Genomic DNA, 17,486 nt, shown 5'->3' with positions numbered 1-17,486 from the left:
TTACAAATTTTTTGTTACAAATCATCATCTAACTGCCATTTGACATCAACGTTAGTGGCTTACAACTGCTCGTACCTATTGTACATTTTCACAGTAATTTACGACGATAGTAAGCTACACCGCGTCGTGGAACGGGCTGGCGATTGTAGACAAACATTAAGGTCGCTATGATAGGTATTTATGGCGATAGTAGTGCTAAGATAGCTTCGTGGAACAGGGTCCAGGACAAAACAATTGTTGGGTGGGTGGAAGAGGGGACCTCCCGCGCTGGCAAGTGTAAAGGAGCGCCAGCAGCACGACCGGAAGCGGTTGTCTGCGAAATTAAATGTATCGCCTATTAAGCTGTATCCTAACCGGACGCGTACGACGCGAGCGATGCAAGCGACGCGATGATATTTATATCCTAACTAGACGCGCCCATAACGACTGCCTTCTTTTTAAAAATGTTATCAACAGTTGAAACCGCCAAGTAAAGCTGTATCCTAACCGAGCGCGAGCGATGCGAGCATTTATTTTAGAAATCATTGATTTCAATTGCCGTATCCTAACTGGACACGTGCGACGCAAGATATAAATATATCGCGTCGCACGCTTCCGGTTAGGATACTGCAATTGAAATCAACGAGTTTTAAAATAATCGCTCGCATCGCTCGCGTCGCTCGCAGCCTGTAAGGGTACAGCTTGTTGTTTGATTAGTTAATATAATATGTTTTTCGTTCGTGTCGTGTTCCTATCGGTGTTGTGTCGAGCGCTCGACTACATGAATTTGTCGCGCCGTACGCGTGCGGTTAGGATGCAGCAATTGAAATCAATGGTTTCTAAACGAATTCACTCTCGTGTCTCAAGTCACCTCCAGCCCTACCCCTCATTGATATTAATATGTGGGGTAAGACTAGAGGAATGTCTATGTAATGTTTTGGCAAAACTCGACAACCAAATGGTTGCAAGCTACTGTGTCTAAAATACATATTTCCCCACCTAAATCTGATGCCACAGACGTTTAGTTTGATTATTCCCGAGTTGAGTTATGACATTAAACTTACATGTTTTTAACCAGTGCCAACGCTACATGAAGAATCCAGACACCCCTATGCGAAACGAACAGGCTCTGTACTTTTTTTATGGTCACGTATAGCAAAGTGTGTACCGTCGATCTAGGTTGCTCGTTTTTGCTACTGTTTGTGTATTATTATTATTATTATTATTATTATTATTATTATTAGTGTTGTTATTATTATTATGCCAGAGTACTCGTTTTAAACAAAACCAGCCTAAATATGAACGTGATTTCGGACCAGTACTTACCAGCTAATGCGGACTGGAAGCCAGCGTTGTAGTCGTTCGTTACCTCGTTTTGGATGTAGTCGCTGCGCACGTCTTTGTACGACTCGTTCAGGGCGGGTCCACCCACCAGCGCCCCGTACAGGGTCTGCGGGTTAGGGTCGGGGCTGTTGTACTCGTTCCAGCCGCATGGGGCAGGCTTGTCTGGACAAGAACTGAAAATTATATTTTTTATTTTTTATTATTATTATTTTTTTAATTATTATTATAATATTTTATTTTATTTTATTTTATGTTGTTTGTTTGTATGAGGTTGTGTTCATCATATCCATCTACAACAATAGCAGAACACAAAGCTGCGATATCGTCTTCATATAATCATCACAATCATCATCATCATCAACATCATCATCGTCAGAATCTTCATGTTCATTATCATTAAAAATATCAGCATTAACATTATACATTTTATTATTAGCAGCATTATAATTATTATCATTATCAATATTAACATATGCATCAATAATACAAATTTTATCATCATCGTCGTCATGATCATTATCATCATCAATATCAAACCTAACATCAGCATGCCATCATCGGCATCAACATTAAAATGTTTATCATCATCGTCATCATCATCATCAATATCAACGTTAACATAATCGTCATCATCATCAAAATGATTATCATCATCGTCATCATGATTATTATCATCATCAATATCAACATCAGCGTCAACATTAAAATGTTTAACATCATCGTCATTATTATCATCATCATCAACAAATAACATCGGCATGTCATCGTCAGTATAGACGTTAACATGTTTATCATCATCGGCATCATCATCAATATCCACATTAACATCATCAGCAGCAGCAGCAGCATCAACAATGACATTTTTATCCCATCGTCATCATGATCATTATCATCATCATTATCAACATTAACATCATCATCAGTATCAACATTAAACATTTTATCATCATCAGCATCATCATTATGGTCATCATATTTATCAATATCAAAATTAACATTATTGTCACCAGTATCAACATTAACATGTTTATCATCATCGGCATATTACACATGTACAGGTACATTATTATAGGTCAACTATTTGGTTTTCAACGTGTATAACATAGAGAAAGTGATACATATAATGTTAAGATGGTTTCCGTGGAAACTATTTTTGTTCAACGATTTAAAGTGACCAAAAGAAGTAAGAGATCAGAGAAAGATTGACAGCAAAGAGTAGTTGCAACCAATACCTCCATCAATGGTAAAAGTAAAGTTTGTTTTGTTTAACCCCTCCACTGGAGCACTTTCATGCTGGATGCTAAACATTTTGTAATTCTAACAGATAGTTTTAAAGGAAAAAGCCGCTACATTTTTCAATTAGTATGCATCATCCCACATACAGGACAACACATATCACAGCTTTTGTAATATCAGTCGCGCTGCATTGGCTGGGATGAGAAATAGCCTAATGTGCTATCCTGTTTGTGCGGTGGTGCATATACAAGATCCCAGGCTACTTAATGGACACTTGTTGCATGTTTCCTCTGTAAGACTATATATCAACATCTCGTCCCAGCCAGTGCACCACCACTGGTATATGAAAGACCGTGGTATGTGCTATCCTGTCTGCGGGATGGTGCATATAAAATATCCTTTGCTGCTACAAAACAAATCCATCGGGTATCCCCTCTAAGACTAGATGTCAAAATTACCAAATGTTTGACATCCAAAAACCGATGATTAATAAATCAATGTGCTCTAGTTGTGGCGTTGTTTGTCTCATTATGCTATGGTAGATTATACGTTTATTTAGAGAACAAGGTATAATTAATATATCAATGTGATCTAGTTGTGTCGTTCAACAAAACAAACAGACTTTATATATCAAAATTACCAAATGGTTGGCATCCAAAAACCGATGATTAATAAATAAATCAATGTACTCGAATTGTGTTTGTCACGGGGATCCTACAATACCCGTAACTGAATGAAACACGATTGTCCAAATATCTCTCCTAGCTGTATAACTATTAGATCTCTCTGTAACGGGCGGTTATACCCTAATGGCTAGTCTAGGTATGATCAGAGACGATATCTTATATAAAGTATATATAATACAGCACGTTTAGTTCACTGGAAAACACAACAAAAACACAATACACTTTGGAATCTGTATTAACCTACGCAGACCAATGTACTGCCGCAGTAGTTAATTAACAACAACAAATAATAACAACCCAGAACTAATCACTTAATTAGTTAATCTCTAGGTGTCTAGTTTACACAATATGCTAATCACTTCACCGTGACACAACACCCACACGTGTGATAATTGAGAAACGCTTCCAGGAGAACTTAATTAATAAAGGAATTACAACTCTATTCCTAACTGGTTAATTTTTAATTAACCCTTAACTACTCATTCAGTAACCTTGTAACACAGAATTAATACTGGTACCTATCACAATAAAGACAATAACCTACAGTTTACCTAGGTCCTCTAGGATGACTGGTTAAGCTTTTATAATTATTTAGGACAGTGAGCCTACAGATTACTGCGTCAGATGACCGGCAGCACCGTCTAAATAATATTGGTATAATACAGTATTAAAATATTTAAAGTCACATCAATCACATCAAGGTTATACAACAGAGCAGAAATGATATTTACCAAGTCCAAACGGACTAACGTTCCCTGGTGCCTTCCAATATATTTCTCCCCGATATCTCTAAAACCCTAGCTATTTATTCAAAACTCTCAGAGACAGCGAATATCGCCTGGGGGTACAAGGCGGTACCTCTCGTATCATGTGGATTTTCCACAGCCACCATGCCGGCATATTTTTCTCTGATCGTCAGACTGGCTGTCGCCATTCCGCGAGCAATCCCCTGGTCATAAACAGCACTAGCGGAGTTATTACGTAACTACTGGCCACCTTGGCTCCGCAACTGGGCTGGGTGTGTATTAGACGACCGTCGCGCAAAGGTATCACGTAACAAGTTGCCCATCTGGGCTTAAGTGCAATTTGGAACTGCACCGGCCCTCTAAAACAATTAATATCGCCACGGGCGAAAACAAATTAAGAGCATGTTCCGTTACAGTGTTGTTGTTTCTCTCATTATGCTACAGGGCTAAACATTCGCGCAAATCTCCGAATCCGATTCGCGCCAGGATTCGAGCAAGCATAAAATATCCGAATCTATTTGGATTCGGGTGAAATATTTCCAAAAGTTTATTAAATTCAATAATCAGTCAGTAAAACGTTACAGAATTATATAATAATAATAATAAAAAAAATAAAAATAGTCTGGTTATCAAGCTTTAGTTTAAACTGGCTTCAAAAGCGTAGCATACATTCGAATCCGTGCATTTTTAAACATAAAGGTTTATCGAGAATAGTCTGGCCTGGGGCCAAGCGGTGGTTGGTCCATTTCTATGAACCAAATTGCCAACGAAGAGAACCGAAAGGAACATGTTTGTTCAGTTCTTACATAATAACATTAGACAGTAGTGTGCCAAATATAGTAATACATCAAACATTTCTATGTTAGTTCGCTGATAACCTTGAATTACCTGCTCTTTTTAATAAATAAATATTTTTGTTGGTAGCGGAAATGTACTTCAGTAATATCCATACAAACATTGAACCAATGCGCAAAATACATCGGCAAAAGTATCCCATGCGCTGTTTACGAATAAGTAATCTTCGAAAAGTAACCTGGGCTGCGTTCAGCCAGACCAAGCGGAAAAACGTCCGCCGGGCTGGTTTATTGCTTCACAGTAAACCAAATGGCTACGTTGGGAACCAATTAATTAGTTCGCGAACGTTAGCCAAACATTTGCTGGCTGAACTTGGGGCTGGTAAGACACCTACAAAAACTGACTGTAAAGAAAAATGGAAACGACAAGTAAAAAACCGTTAGTACAAAAACATTTTTGTTTGTTTGTTTGTTGTTTTGTTTGTGGGTTTTTGTTGTTTTTGTTGTGTTTTTTTTTATTGTGTTTTTTTTGTTGGTTGGTTGTTTTTTGGGGTTTTTGTTTGGGGGGGGGGGGGGTGGGGTTTTTTTGTTTGTTTGTTGGTTTTTTGGTGTGAGGGTGGGGGGTTGGGTTTCTTTTGTGCTTTAAACTTGGATACACTGTTACTGACAAACTGGTTGTTCTTTCCGGTAAATAGTAAGGGTTGTCTTATACACACTAATCCATATACAGTTAGTAGCATATGACACATGATTTTATACACTAACACTGTTGATAAAGTTGTCTGAAAATGTTTAGAATCAGAGGATTCCCGTGGACTGCTTCTGTGGGAATCCACATGGATTCTCGTGAAAAGGGCCGAATTGTTAGCCCTGTGCTATGAGAGAGAACACAATTATTTAGATAACAAGGTATACATAGACACGCACCTACTACTGTGATGAGGCCGTACAGGCGGGTTGTTGCCGAAGCCAACGACGTAGCTCCCGTGGTTCAAATTATCACCAAGCATGAAGTTGATTTGTTTCGTCGCCCACGTCCTGAATGACGTCGTTTAGATGCCGTCCTCGGCGGCGATCAGAGCAATCAAAGCCGTGTTCGCTGTGGACACAAGATTAGAACATTGATAGGCCGTAGTATTCAAAATAGAATCAAAGGCGCGTGTGCAGGCTTCAGGGTTCGAACCCTGAGGAAGTCCGCTTGAGCTACTTTTTTATATACATTTTCGGGAGGAGCATGTCTCGACACCCCACCCCATACACTTCGCTTACCATTGCCTAGAACCCCCTCCCCTTAAAAAAAAACATACACACAAACACGCTAAAATTCCTGCACAAGCGCCTGAATCGAGCTGTTGTTGTTGAGTATTCGTATTTTCGTGCTTATATCTCTTATGACACTTACTTTAGGAGATATGGCCATTTGACGAAATGCAATAAAAAGTGTTTATTTTAGAGGGTAGGGATACAATGGGCCCCATGGGTATTATCCAGCAAACCGAAGTATCAAATTGAAAACTGTATTGCTCTGAGTTCTTAATGACGGAACTTTTGGCCAATTTGTGGAACTTTGCTTACATTATTGGTTAACAGAAGTAATTAGACTTTGAGCTACTTTCAAATCGAAAGCGATTTCCAAGTATAAATATCTAAAATAAGGTAATTTTGTACCCCAACCCAGGTTTATAGCAATGACTAATGCTCAAATATATTTAGTAACACCCAAACAATTGAAATCAATAAAAAATTATTCATATATGGTGTAAAATAATCATTTATTGCATAAAACTCCAATATCGTCATTTTAGCCTTTTGACGGCCAACCGAAAAGCATAAATGTGCTCTGCTGAGAAAACGTACTTAACCTGGAAGTGTTATCCCCACTTTTTCTGAAGGCCTTGGCATAAAGAACAAGACAATTTAAGTTAACTCTCTGAAAACCCCCGAGAGAGACACTCATAGACACGCACACACACATACACTTAGAGAGAGAGAGAGAGAGAGAGAGAGAGAGAGAGAGAGAGAGAGAGAGAGAGAGAGAGAGAGAGAGAGAGAGAGAGAGAGAGAGAGACTAGAGAGGTGTAGTGGTCGTACACTTACCCAGTGAGTCGTTAAAACTCGCTTTGGGTGGGAGCCGGTACTGAGTTGCGAACCCAGTACCTACTGGCCTTAAGGCCAATGACTTAACCACTACACCACCGAGGCTTGTAACTGTATTAAATACCATCGCCCTGTGACTCAGCCCGTGTATTACATCAAAGCCACGTCGACCATTTGAATGGACACTATAGAAAGTGTGTGACGTAACTATAGAGGGGGTTCGATGGGTTCGACCGAACCCCCCCTGAAATCGCTTTTTTTATAATTTAATATATCTGACATTGATATCTGACATTATTATATTTACTCAACATAGAAATATATGCCCTATATCTCTGCAATCTATTTTGGAACCCCCCTTTTCAAAATGCTATGTATTGGAACCCCCCTTTTCAAAATCCTATGTACGCCCATGTAATGACGTTAAAATGCATACAATTTATATGGCATTGCCATGGCATTAGTGTCTTAGAATCTGTTAGTCTCAAGTCTAGACTCTTAAAAGTTGTATACGCACTAGGCAAGGTCGCGGTTCTTCAAAGCATAGTTAAAATAAACCTGAGTTAGCTTAATATATTCCTTTTAATTATTGTTTGATATGTATGGATACCTTTAGTTGTTATCAATCACGTTTCACCATTATATCTGCAATTGATATTTGTATTGGAATGAAGGACATGTTTTATTTAACGACGCACTCAACACATTTTATTTACGGTTATATGGCGTCAGACATATGGTTAAGGACCACACAGATTTTGAGAGGAAACCCGCTGTCGCCACTACATGGGCTACTCTTCCGATTAGCAGTAAGGTATATTTTATATGCACCATCCCAGAGACAGGGTAATACATACTACGGCCTGCGATACGCCAGTTTGGGGTTAAAACTGGCTGGAACGAGAAATAACCCAATGGGCCCACCGAAGGGGATCGATCCCAGAATGACCGCACATCGAACGAACCCCGGCTCATTATTTGTATTGATTCAGTCCTTGGTTTTGAAAATGTCTTAAAGTAGCTTAATGATTTGTCCTTCGTTACGTTATATATGATGGGCCGAATGTTTTCAAGATGTGTTGTGCTAGGTTCAGACTGCCAAGTGTCACGATGAATCTGGCCATCTCGACGGTTGTGTTGTAATTTTCCCCCACTCTCAACTCAACGGGAGCGATCAGATTAATGACTGATCGGTCGTAGGAGTTGTAGACGACGATAATCGAGTTGTGAGAGCGGCGAGTTGGACAACTCCGCCGTGACAGTTGGTAGTCTGAGATTAGCATTACTTCAATACAGGTGTCTAAGCATTGCAAATGTGTGTAGTCACACGCGTTTAATACAAACAAAAAACAACAACAAAAAAGTAAAAACAAAACGAACTTAGGTGATTGCATGTAGACCCCCTCCATCACGGCCACTATAACCACCTCCCTACCACCACCACAACCACCGCTTCCCCACAAACATCCTGGATCTGTCACGGGGTAGTCAATTCAGTGTGTGTGTGTGTGTGTGTGTGTGTGTGTGTGTGTGTGTGTGTGTGTGTGTGTGAATCTTAACTGAATAAGGAGCGAGACGTAGCCCAGTGGTAAAGCGCTCGCTCGATGTGCGGTCGGTCTGGGATCGATCCCCGTCGGTGGGCCCATTTGGGCTATTTGGGCACCACGACTGGTATATCAAAGGCCGTGGTATGTACTACCCTGTCTGTGGGATGGTGCATATAAAATATCCCTTGCTGCTAATCGAAAAGAGTAGCCAAAGAAGTGGCGACAGCGGGTTTCCTCTCTCAACATCTGTGTGGTTCTTGACCATATGTCTGACGCCATATAACCGTAAATAATATGTGTTGAGTGCGTCGTTAAATAAAACATTTTCCTTCCTTATCTGAATAAAAACAAGAAAAGCAATCCAGAATGCCTGAAATAATGCAGACATGATACCAGCCGATCCCCACCCTCTTTAATTGCCTCTAGAACAGCCCTTGCCTGCATAGCGCAATGAACCCCACTTTTGTAGCCAGCCGAGGCCGCACTGGGTCTGCTTTATAGATCCTCTTGGCATCCAGTCCGCCAGGAAATTAACGATGTACGACTTGAATGTATTTTCGTTAGTGACATCATTTCGTTCCTTCGCAATCTCATAGAGTAAAACCTGTTAAATAAACACAGCCTCATATTACTACTACTACTACTACTACTACTACTACTACTACTTCTACTACTGCTGCTACTGATGCTACTGCTGCTGTTGCTGCTACTACTACTGCTGCTGCTGCTGCTGCTGCTGTTGCTGCTGCTACTACTACTATTACTATTACTCCTGCTGTTGCTGCTGCTGCTGCTACTACTACTACTGCTGCTGCTGCTGCTGCTTCTGCTGCTGCTACTGCTGCTACTACTACTACTACTACTACTACTACTACTGCTGCTGTTGCTGCTGCTGCTACTTCTGCTGTTGCTGCTACTGCTGCTGCTACTACTACTACTTCTGCTGCTGCTACTGCTGCTACTACTTCTGCTGCTGTTGCTGCTACTGCTACTGCTACTGCTGCTACTACTACTATTTCTGCTGTTGCTACGTCGTCTGCTGCTGCTACTGCTGCTAGTACTACTACTACTTCTGCTACTGCTACTGCTGCTACTACTACTATTCCTGCTGTTGCTACGTCTGCTGCTGCTGCTGCTACTGCTGTTACTACTACTACTACTTCTGCTGCTGCTACTGCTGCTGTTGCTGCTGCTACTACTACTACTACTACTACTACTAATGCTGCTGCTGTTGCTGCTACTACTACTTCTGCTGCTACTGCTACTGCTGCTGCTGCTACTGCTGCTGCTGCTGCTGTTACTACTACTACTTCTACTGCTGTTGCTGTTGCTACTACTACTACTACTACTACTACTTCTACTATTACTGCTACTGCTGCTACTGCTACTGCTACTGCTACTGCTACTGCTACTGCTACATACTGCTACTACTACTGTTATTACTGCTACATACCGTTTCTGGTAATGCTACTACTACTACTACTACTACTGCTACTATTGTTGCTGCTATTACTACTAATATAGAGGGCTTACTCTGAGATACCTGCCTCGGTGGCGTCGTGGTTAGACCATCGGTCTACAGGCTGGTAGGTACTGGTTTCGGATCCCAGTCGAGGCATGGGATTTTTAATCCAGATACCGACTCCAAACCATGAGTGAGTGATCCGCAAGGCTCAATGGGTAGGTGTAAACCACTTGCAACGACCAGTGATCCATAAATGGTTCAACAAATGCCATGGTTTGTGCTATCCTGCCTGTAGGAAGCGCAAATAAAAGATCCCTTGCTGCCTGTCGTAAAAGAGTAGCCTATATGGCGACAGCGGGTTTCCTCTAAAACAAAACAGTGTCAGAATGACCATATGTTTAACGTCCAATAGCCGATGATAAGATAAAAACAAAATCAATGTGTGGCGTCGTTAAATAAAACAAACTTTACTTTTACTCTGAGACTTTCCTACGTGTCAGACATTTTGTAATTTAGCGGCAACCATGTAGTCTGTTGTTTTTGTTGTTGTTTGTTTTACGGGAATAACGAAACCTACGTACAACCTGAGTCGTAATAATAATATGGCATTAGACAAACATTTCCGGAGGGGTTTTTTTCTGCTTCTTCTTCTTCGCTGTAAGATAAATTACATCAGAGTATCGTACGACCATTAATGTAAGTGTACATGAAGTATTCTTCATTTCCTTAAAGGCGCTATGTCGAAGTTGCCTTAATAGAAAGAAAGAAAGAAAGAAATGTTTTATTTAACGACGCACTCAACCCATTTTATTTACAGTTATATGGCGTCAGACATATGGTTAAGGACCACACAGATTTTGAGAGAAAACCCGCTGTCGCCACTACATGGGTTACTCGTTCCGGTTAGCAGCAATGCATCTTTTATTTGCGCTTCCTACAGGCAGGATAGCACAAACCATGGCCTTTGTTGAACCAGTTATGGATCACTGGTCGGTGCAAGTGGTTTACACCTACCCATTGAGCCTTGCGGAGCACTCACGCAGGGTTTGGAGTCGGTATCTGGATTAAAACTCCCATGCCTCGACTGGGATCCGAACCCAGTACCTACCAGCCTGTAGACCGATGGCCTAACCACTACGCCACCGAGGCCGCTTTGCCTTAATAGAGGTTCTCGCTCAAAAATATTTATCATTTTTTTCTTTGAAATAGTAACATTATACCTTCAGCTATATGCCTATAAAACAAATCAAATAATTCCATTTACTAATAGAACCTTGTTTTATTTAAGGGGTGTGGGATCTTAAGAGTGTGTCACACGCATTAACTAGTGACGTCATTGTTGTCTGCGTACACATTCAACACACTAAGGATTTTTTTTTTGAAAGAAACAAAAATTGTGACCATGCTATATTTCGCCACAATTTAATCGGGAAACCCCTCTCTCTCTAGTCGTCTAGTACAAGACTTTAAACAATTATTATTCTTCAATTAATAATGGATAGCTTATGCTATGAATCGATTCATTTGTATGTGTAAATAATGAAATGTTGTTGTTTAAACTTTGAAATAGGACCTTTAAGGCGACCCCACAAGATACGATAGCCTCGTACAAGAGTAACCGAATGTGATAAGACAATCATTATGATTTCATCGCTTGCGATGCTCTTCTGGTATGAGCTACTCGTGTCGTGTGACGTCGCCATTAACTGGCATCCTCTAATCTTGTCGTCCCACGAACATTCTCGAGAGTCCGCGAAGGCGAATTCGTGAGCTTGTTGGATGTATGTCACATCACCAGTCGCCTTGTACAACCAGGCCGCCCCCCAGCAGAGCTCATCCTTGTAGTCGGTAGTCCTGAAATGCACTGAACTATCTCTAACCAAAACCGGCCTCGGTGGTTCCGTGGTTAAAACATCGGACACATAAGGCTGGGGGGGGTCTAGGATTCATTGTGCTAGGCTCAGAGTATCAACTATATATATATATTATGTGCGACTGGCGCGAGGTTAGCCAGTGTACGGTAACACAAGGCAAGACAAGCCGGTGTAAGATACTAAACGGCAAGACAAGCCGGTGTATGGTACCACAAAGCAAGACAAGCCGGTGTAAGATACCATAAGGCAAGACAAGCCGGAGTAAGATACCATAAGGCAAGACAAGCCGGTGTAAGATACCAAAAGGCAAGACAAGCCGGAGTAAGATACCATAAGGCAAGACAAGCCGGATTAAGATACCACAAGGCAAGACAAGTTGGTGTAACATACCGAAAGGCAAGACAAGCTGGTGTTACATACTGAAAGGCAAGACAAGCCGGTGTAAGATACTATAAGGCAAGACAAGCCGGTTTAACATACCGAAATGCAACACAAGCCGGTGTAACATACCATAAGGCAAGACAACCCGGTGTAAGATACCAAAAGGCAAGCCAACCCGGTGTAAGATACCAAAAGGCAAGACAAGCCGGAGTAAGATACCACAAGGCAAGACAACCCGGTGTAAGATACCAAAAGGCAAGACAAGCCGGTGTAAGATACAACAAGGCAAGACAAGCCGGAGTAAGATACCATAAGGCAAGACAAGTCGGAGTAAGATACCAAAAGGCAAGACAAGCCGGTGTATGGTACCACAAGGCAAGACAAGCCGGTGTATGGTACCACAAGGCAAGACAAGCCGGTGTAAGATACCACAAGGCAAGACAAGCTGGAGTAAGATACCACAAGACAAGACAAGCCGGAGTAAGATACCACAAGTCAAGACAAGCTGGAGTAAGATACTAAAAGGCAAGACTAGCCGGTGTAACATACCGAAAGGAAAGACAAGCCGGAGTAAGATACCACAAAGCAAGACAATCTGGAGTAAGATACCACAAGACAAGACAAGCCGGAGTAAGATACTATCAGGCAAGACAAGCCGGAGTAAGATACCACAAGGCAAGACGAGCCGGTGTAAGATACTAAAAGGCAAGACAAGTCGGTGTAAGATACCAAAAGGCAAGACAAGCTGGAGTAAGATACCACAAGGCAAGACAAGCTGGTGTAAGATACCACAAGTCAAGACAAGCTGGAGTAAGATACTAAAAGGCAAGACTAGCCGGTGTAAGATACCACAAGTCAAGACAAGCTGGAGTAAGATACTAAAAGGCAAGACTAGCCGGTGTAAGATACCACAAGTCAAGACAAGCTGGAGTAAGATACTAAAAGGCAAGACAAGCCGGAGTAAGATACCACAAGTCAAGACAAGCTGGAGTAAGATACTAAAAGGCAAGACTAGCCGGTGTAAGATACCACAAGTCAAGACAAGCTGGAGTAAGATACTAAAAGGCAAGACTAGCCGGTGTAAGATACCACAAGTCAAGACAAGCTGGAGTAAGATACTAAAAGGCAAGACTAGCCGGTGTAAGATACCACAAGTCAAGACAAGCTGGAGTAAGATACTAAAAGGCAAGACAAGCCGGAGTAAGATACCACAAGTCAAGACAAGCTGGAGTAAGATACTAAAAGGCAAGACTAGCCGGTGTAACATACCGAAAGGAAAGACAAGCCGGAGTAAGATACCACAAAGCAAGACAATCTGGAGTAAGATACCACAAGACAAGACAAGCCGGAGTAAGATACTATCAGGCAAGACAAGCCGGAGTAAGATACCACAAGGCAAGACGAGCCGGTGTAAGATACTAAAAGGCAAGACAAGTCGGTGTAAGATACCAAAAGGCAAGACAAGCTGGAGTAAGATACCAAAAGGCAAGACAAGCTGGTGTAAGATACCACAAGGCAAGACAAGCCGGTGTAAGATACCACAATGTAAGACAAGCCGGTGTAAGATACCACAAAAATAGCAGTCATATGAGGCATAAAATAGCAGTCATGTGAGGCACAAAATAGCAGTCATATGAGGCATAAAATAGCAGTCATGCGATCAATTCTGAAATGGTCCTTATTTCAAATTCATGATTGAGTGAAAACTGAACAATTTCATTGTTTCAAACTATTTAATCCTGCAGCATAAGTCATGTATAATGTTCAGATGGTTACAACACATGCATAAATGATACAAAAAGAGTAGTGTGGCTGGTAATATTTTAAGCTTGGTGAGTAAAAATGTTTTGTCCACTAGCCAAAGAAGAGTAAGTTATAAAGCCGAGCGTAGAACACCCTTCATCTTCTAGCCGCAGTTCTTGCATAAGTTGGTTGTAGTCCCCGAACTGTAACCTTCTCTGTTGTGTCAGCCAGGGGCGGACCCACCAGGTTCGTGGTCTTCTTCTTCTGTGCCTTATCATCCTTCTTCTAAGGACAGCAATGGCCATCTGGTTCACCTGCAGTGCTTGGTGACCTTGTAAGATGGCAGTATGCAAGAGGAGTTGGTTGTTCATCCCAAAATATTTATCTTCTGGAGATGTTCTCACTTTGGCAGCTAGGATGAAACTGAAGGAAAAAGCGCCATTCAGAGGGTATATATATATACCCAGGCACTCCAGGTTGCCCAGCAGTCGCCAGGGGTCACCCAAACAATGCTCAAGGGTCGCCTAGGAGGCAGAAGCATGGCTGAATGGTCGCCCAGTGATCGCCGTAGTTGCCGTTGGTCGCCGATGATGGCACAGAGGAGGCACAGTTGAGGCTCAATGGTTGCCCAAACATTGCTCGGGGGTCGCCTATATAGACTATAATCACGTTGGTTGCCATAGGTTGCACAGGGGAAGCACAGGGGAGACAGGCAGGTGGTTCAGTGGACGCGCAGGTCGCTCGTAGATCGCCATGAAAATGCCTGATAATTGCATTGTTGGTGGTTCAAGGGAGGCACAAGGATCGCTGGAGCAGTTACATAGAAACAGGATTTTCTGGGTTTAGGCGACCACTGAGCGTCCTGGCCATGGAAATCTGAAATGTTCATGTTTTTCCGCATTACTTCCTATTAAATGGAATACATAGTTTTCACATTTTCCAACATTGGAACTTTATTCCAACTTTATGCATAAATATTTTTGCTAAAAGTAGTTTATTTAAAACTTACCATCATACCATCCCCCGGACAGATCTCTGCCATTTGGAGACGAATCATTAACGGCCGAATCACCTCGCCAACGGATTCGATTGTTTCGCGGAAGGACACCTGATCGCTGCGCCTCGTAGAAGAGAATCGACTTGTGTAACACGTCCTTGTAGTTGTAGCGGCCTACACATTGATACATACAAAGAAAAGGCGTACGATAATAAAGGAGTAGTAATGGATTTGTATATATAATTTTCGAATACCAGCTATATATAGGCTATGTAACAAGATACGGACGTAGTAAGAACCACACTTACTACGTCCCTCCGGACTACTAGTCAATGCACAAAGTCACTGGGGTTTTTTTCCTGGCTCACACGCTGACTAAAAAGAAAAACATTAAATCGGGGTGGGGAGGATATGTGAGTGAGGGGGGATGTATCCACAATGTGTTCGAGGCTCAAGGGAAAACAAATGAGTGTCACACCTACCTGTTGTTGGATTGCAGCTGCCGGTTTTGGAAAACACTCCGGTTATTGACATGGTTGACTTGGAAACATGGACGCCATTAATGGCCGTGTCGAAGCCGAAACAGACCTTGCCGCCCGCTTTGATTTCTCTGTTGTATGCAGCATCATCCACGACGACGGTGCTGCCAGACGCCGGCTGATGAACCTTTCCATCCCACAAGCTCTGGAATAGATATTATGTTATTAACGATATCGACAATAGCCAGGAAAATAGCCGATTGACAAGACACACATTGCCATACCATGCAGTCTGTTCTTTTTGCGGCTATTGTCCTACAAGGCACTCGTATCGTGTCGCGTCGCCTTTATATATATATATATATATATATATATATATATATATATATATATATATATATATATATATATATATATATATATATATATATATATATATATATATACATACATACATCGTTAAAATTCGTTCTGGGTGGGAGTCAGTACAGGGAGCCCTCATGTCCGATGGCTTAACCGAGGCCGGTGCTACCAGTGCTAGCAGTACAAACCTTTATTCTGGTGATCGCTGGACTAAAGGTCATGGTCACTTGCCATCCACACTCAGCCGTTTTAGTTGTCATGCAGAGTTTTCCAATGAAGCCGCCGTGCCAGGATTCCGGGATAGAGTAAGAAGAATGCCCTGTAAACACAGTGTTATTGGTTTATACAGTGGTGTCGGGGCTAAAGCGAGAACCGCAAACACAGTGTTACTGGTTTATGTGGTAGCAACTGGCTAAAGCGAGAACCACAAACAAAATGTTACTAGTTTGTGTAGTAGCGGCTGACTCAAGCGAGAGTCGCAAACACAATGTTACTGGTTCATATAGTAACGGCTGGCTAAGGGGAGAACCGCAAACAGAGTTACTGATTTATATAGTAACGGCTGGCTAAAGTTAGAACCGCAAACATAGTGTCACTGGTTTATATTGTAGCGACTGGCTAAAGCGAGAACCGCAAACACAGTGTTACTGGTTGATATAGTAGCGATTGGCTAAAGCGAGAATCGCAAACACAGTGTTACTGGTTGATATAGTAGCGGCTGGCTAAAGCGAGAACCGCAAACACAGCATTACTGGTTTATATAGTAACGGCTGTCTAAAGTTAGAACCGCAAACACAGTGTTACTGGTTTATATAGTAGCGGCTGGCTAAAGCGAAAACCGCAAACACAGCATTACTGGTTTATATAGTAACGGTTGTCTAAAGTTAGAACCGCAAACACTGTGTTACTGGTTTATAGAGTAGCGGCTGGCTAAAGCGAAAACCGCAAACACAGTGCCACTGGTTTATAGAGTAGCGGCTGACTAAAGCGAAAACCGAAAACACAGTGCCACTGGTTTATAGAGTCGTGGCTGACTAAAGCGAAAACAGCAAACACAGTTTTACTAGTTTACACAGTAGAGGCTGGCTAAACTGAGTACCGCAATGCATGCACATTGTTACTGGTTTATGCAATGTTTTTCGGGGTTTTAATTGGGGTTTTAGTGGCATACACGTTACCTATAGAACAAACAAAAGTATATGGGGTGTGTGTGAGTGAATGAGTAATCTAGAGTGTATCCAAAACTTGTTTGGGTTGCTCAAGGACAAATATTAGTCCAAAACTTACCTGAAGTTGAATCGCAGCTGCCGGTTTTGGAAAACACTCCGGTTATTGACATGGTTGTCTTGGAAACATGGACGCCATTAATGGCCGTGTCAAAGCCGAAACACACCTTACCGCCCGCTTTGATGTCTCTGTTGTATCCAGCATCGTCCACGACGACGGTTCTACCATAGGCCGGCTTATGAACCTTTCCATCCCACAAGCTCTGTAATGGCGATTAGGAAAAGATTATTCGCATGCGAGCAATTCGTATCGTGTATCGGCGCTGTACCGGGATGCGAACCCAGTACCAATTGTAACCAGCCTTAAGTCCGATGGCTTAACCACTACACCAACGAGGATATACTTCAAATCAGGCCAGGTCAGGTCAGGTCGTAGGTTTCAACGTGCACATTCAGAACTAGCTGCTGTAACACACGCTTATCAAGGGCGCAGGTGTGTAGACTTTCGCTGACTACTCCTTCCAGGACA

General features: G+C 42.0%; 1 protein-coding gene across 1 annotated transcript in view; it reads right to left on the bottom strand.

Annotated features, from left to right (window-relative positions):
- The window catches only part of LOC121390340 (endoglucanase E-4-like), a 17,765-nt gene extending 695 nt beyond the window's left edge, over window positions 1-17,070 (bottom strand). Inside the window, 9 exon segments of the mRNA XM_041522133.1 lie at window positions 1,306-1,496; window positions 5,713-5,884; window positions 8,868-9,018; window positions 11,505-11,748; window positions 14,046-14,304; window positions 14,902-15,063; window positions 15,372-15,573; window positions 15,920-16,050; window positions 17,019-17,070. Of these exon segments, the coding sequence (XP_041378067.1) occupies window positions 1,306-1,496; window positions 5,713-5,884; window positions 8,868-9,018; window positions 11,505-11,748; window positions 14,046-14,304; window positions 14,902-15,063; window positions 15,372-15,573; window positions 15,920-16,050; window positions 17,019-17,070 (1,564 nt within the window).
- Between the last annotated feature and the right edge of the window lie 416 nt (window positions 17,071-17,486).

The sequence above is a fragment of the Gigantopelta aegis genome, chromosome 15 (genome assembly GCF_016097555.1).
Source record: "Gigantopelta aegis isolate Gae_Host chromosome 15, Gae_host_genome, whole genome shotgun sequence".
NCBI classification, from domain to species: Eukaryota; Metazoa; Mollusca; class Gastropoda; order Neomphalida; family Peltospiridae; genus Gigantopelta; species Gigantopelta aegis.
The sequence above is the reverse complement of the archived record's forward strand: the minus strand, read 5'-3'. Positions and strand labels throughout refer to the sequence as shown.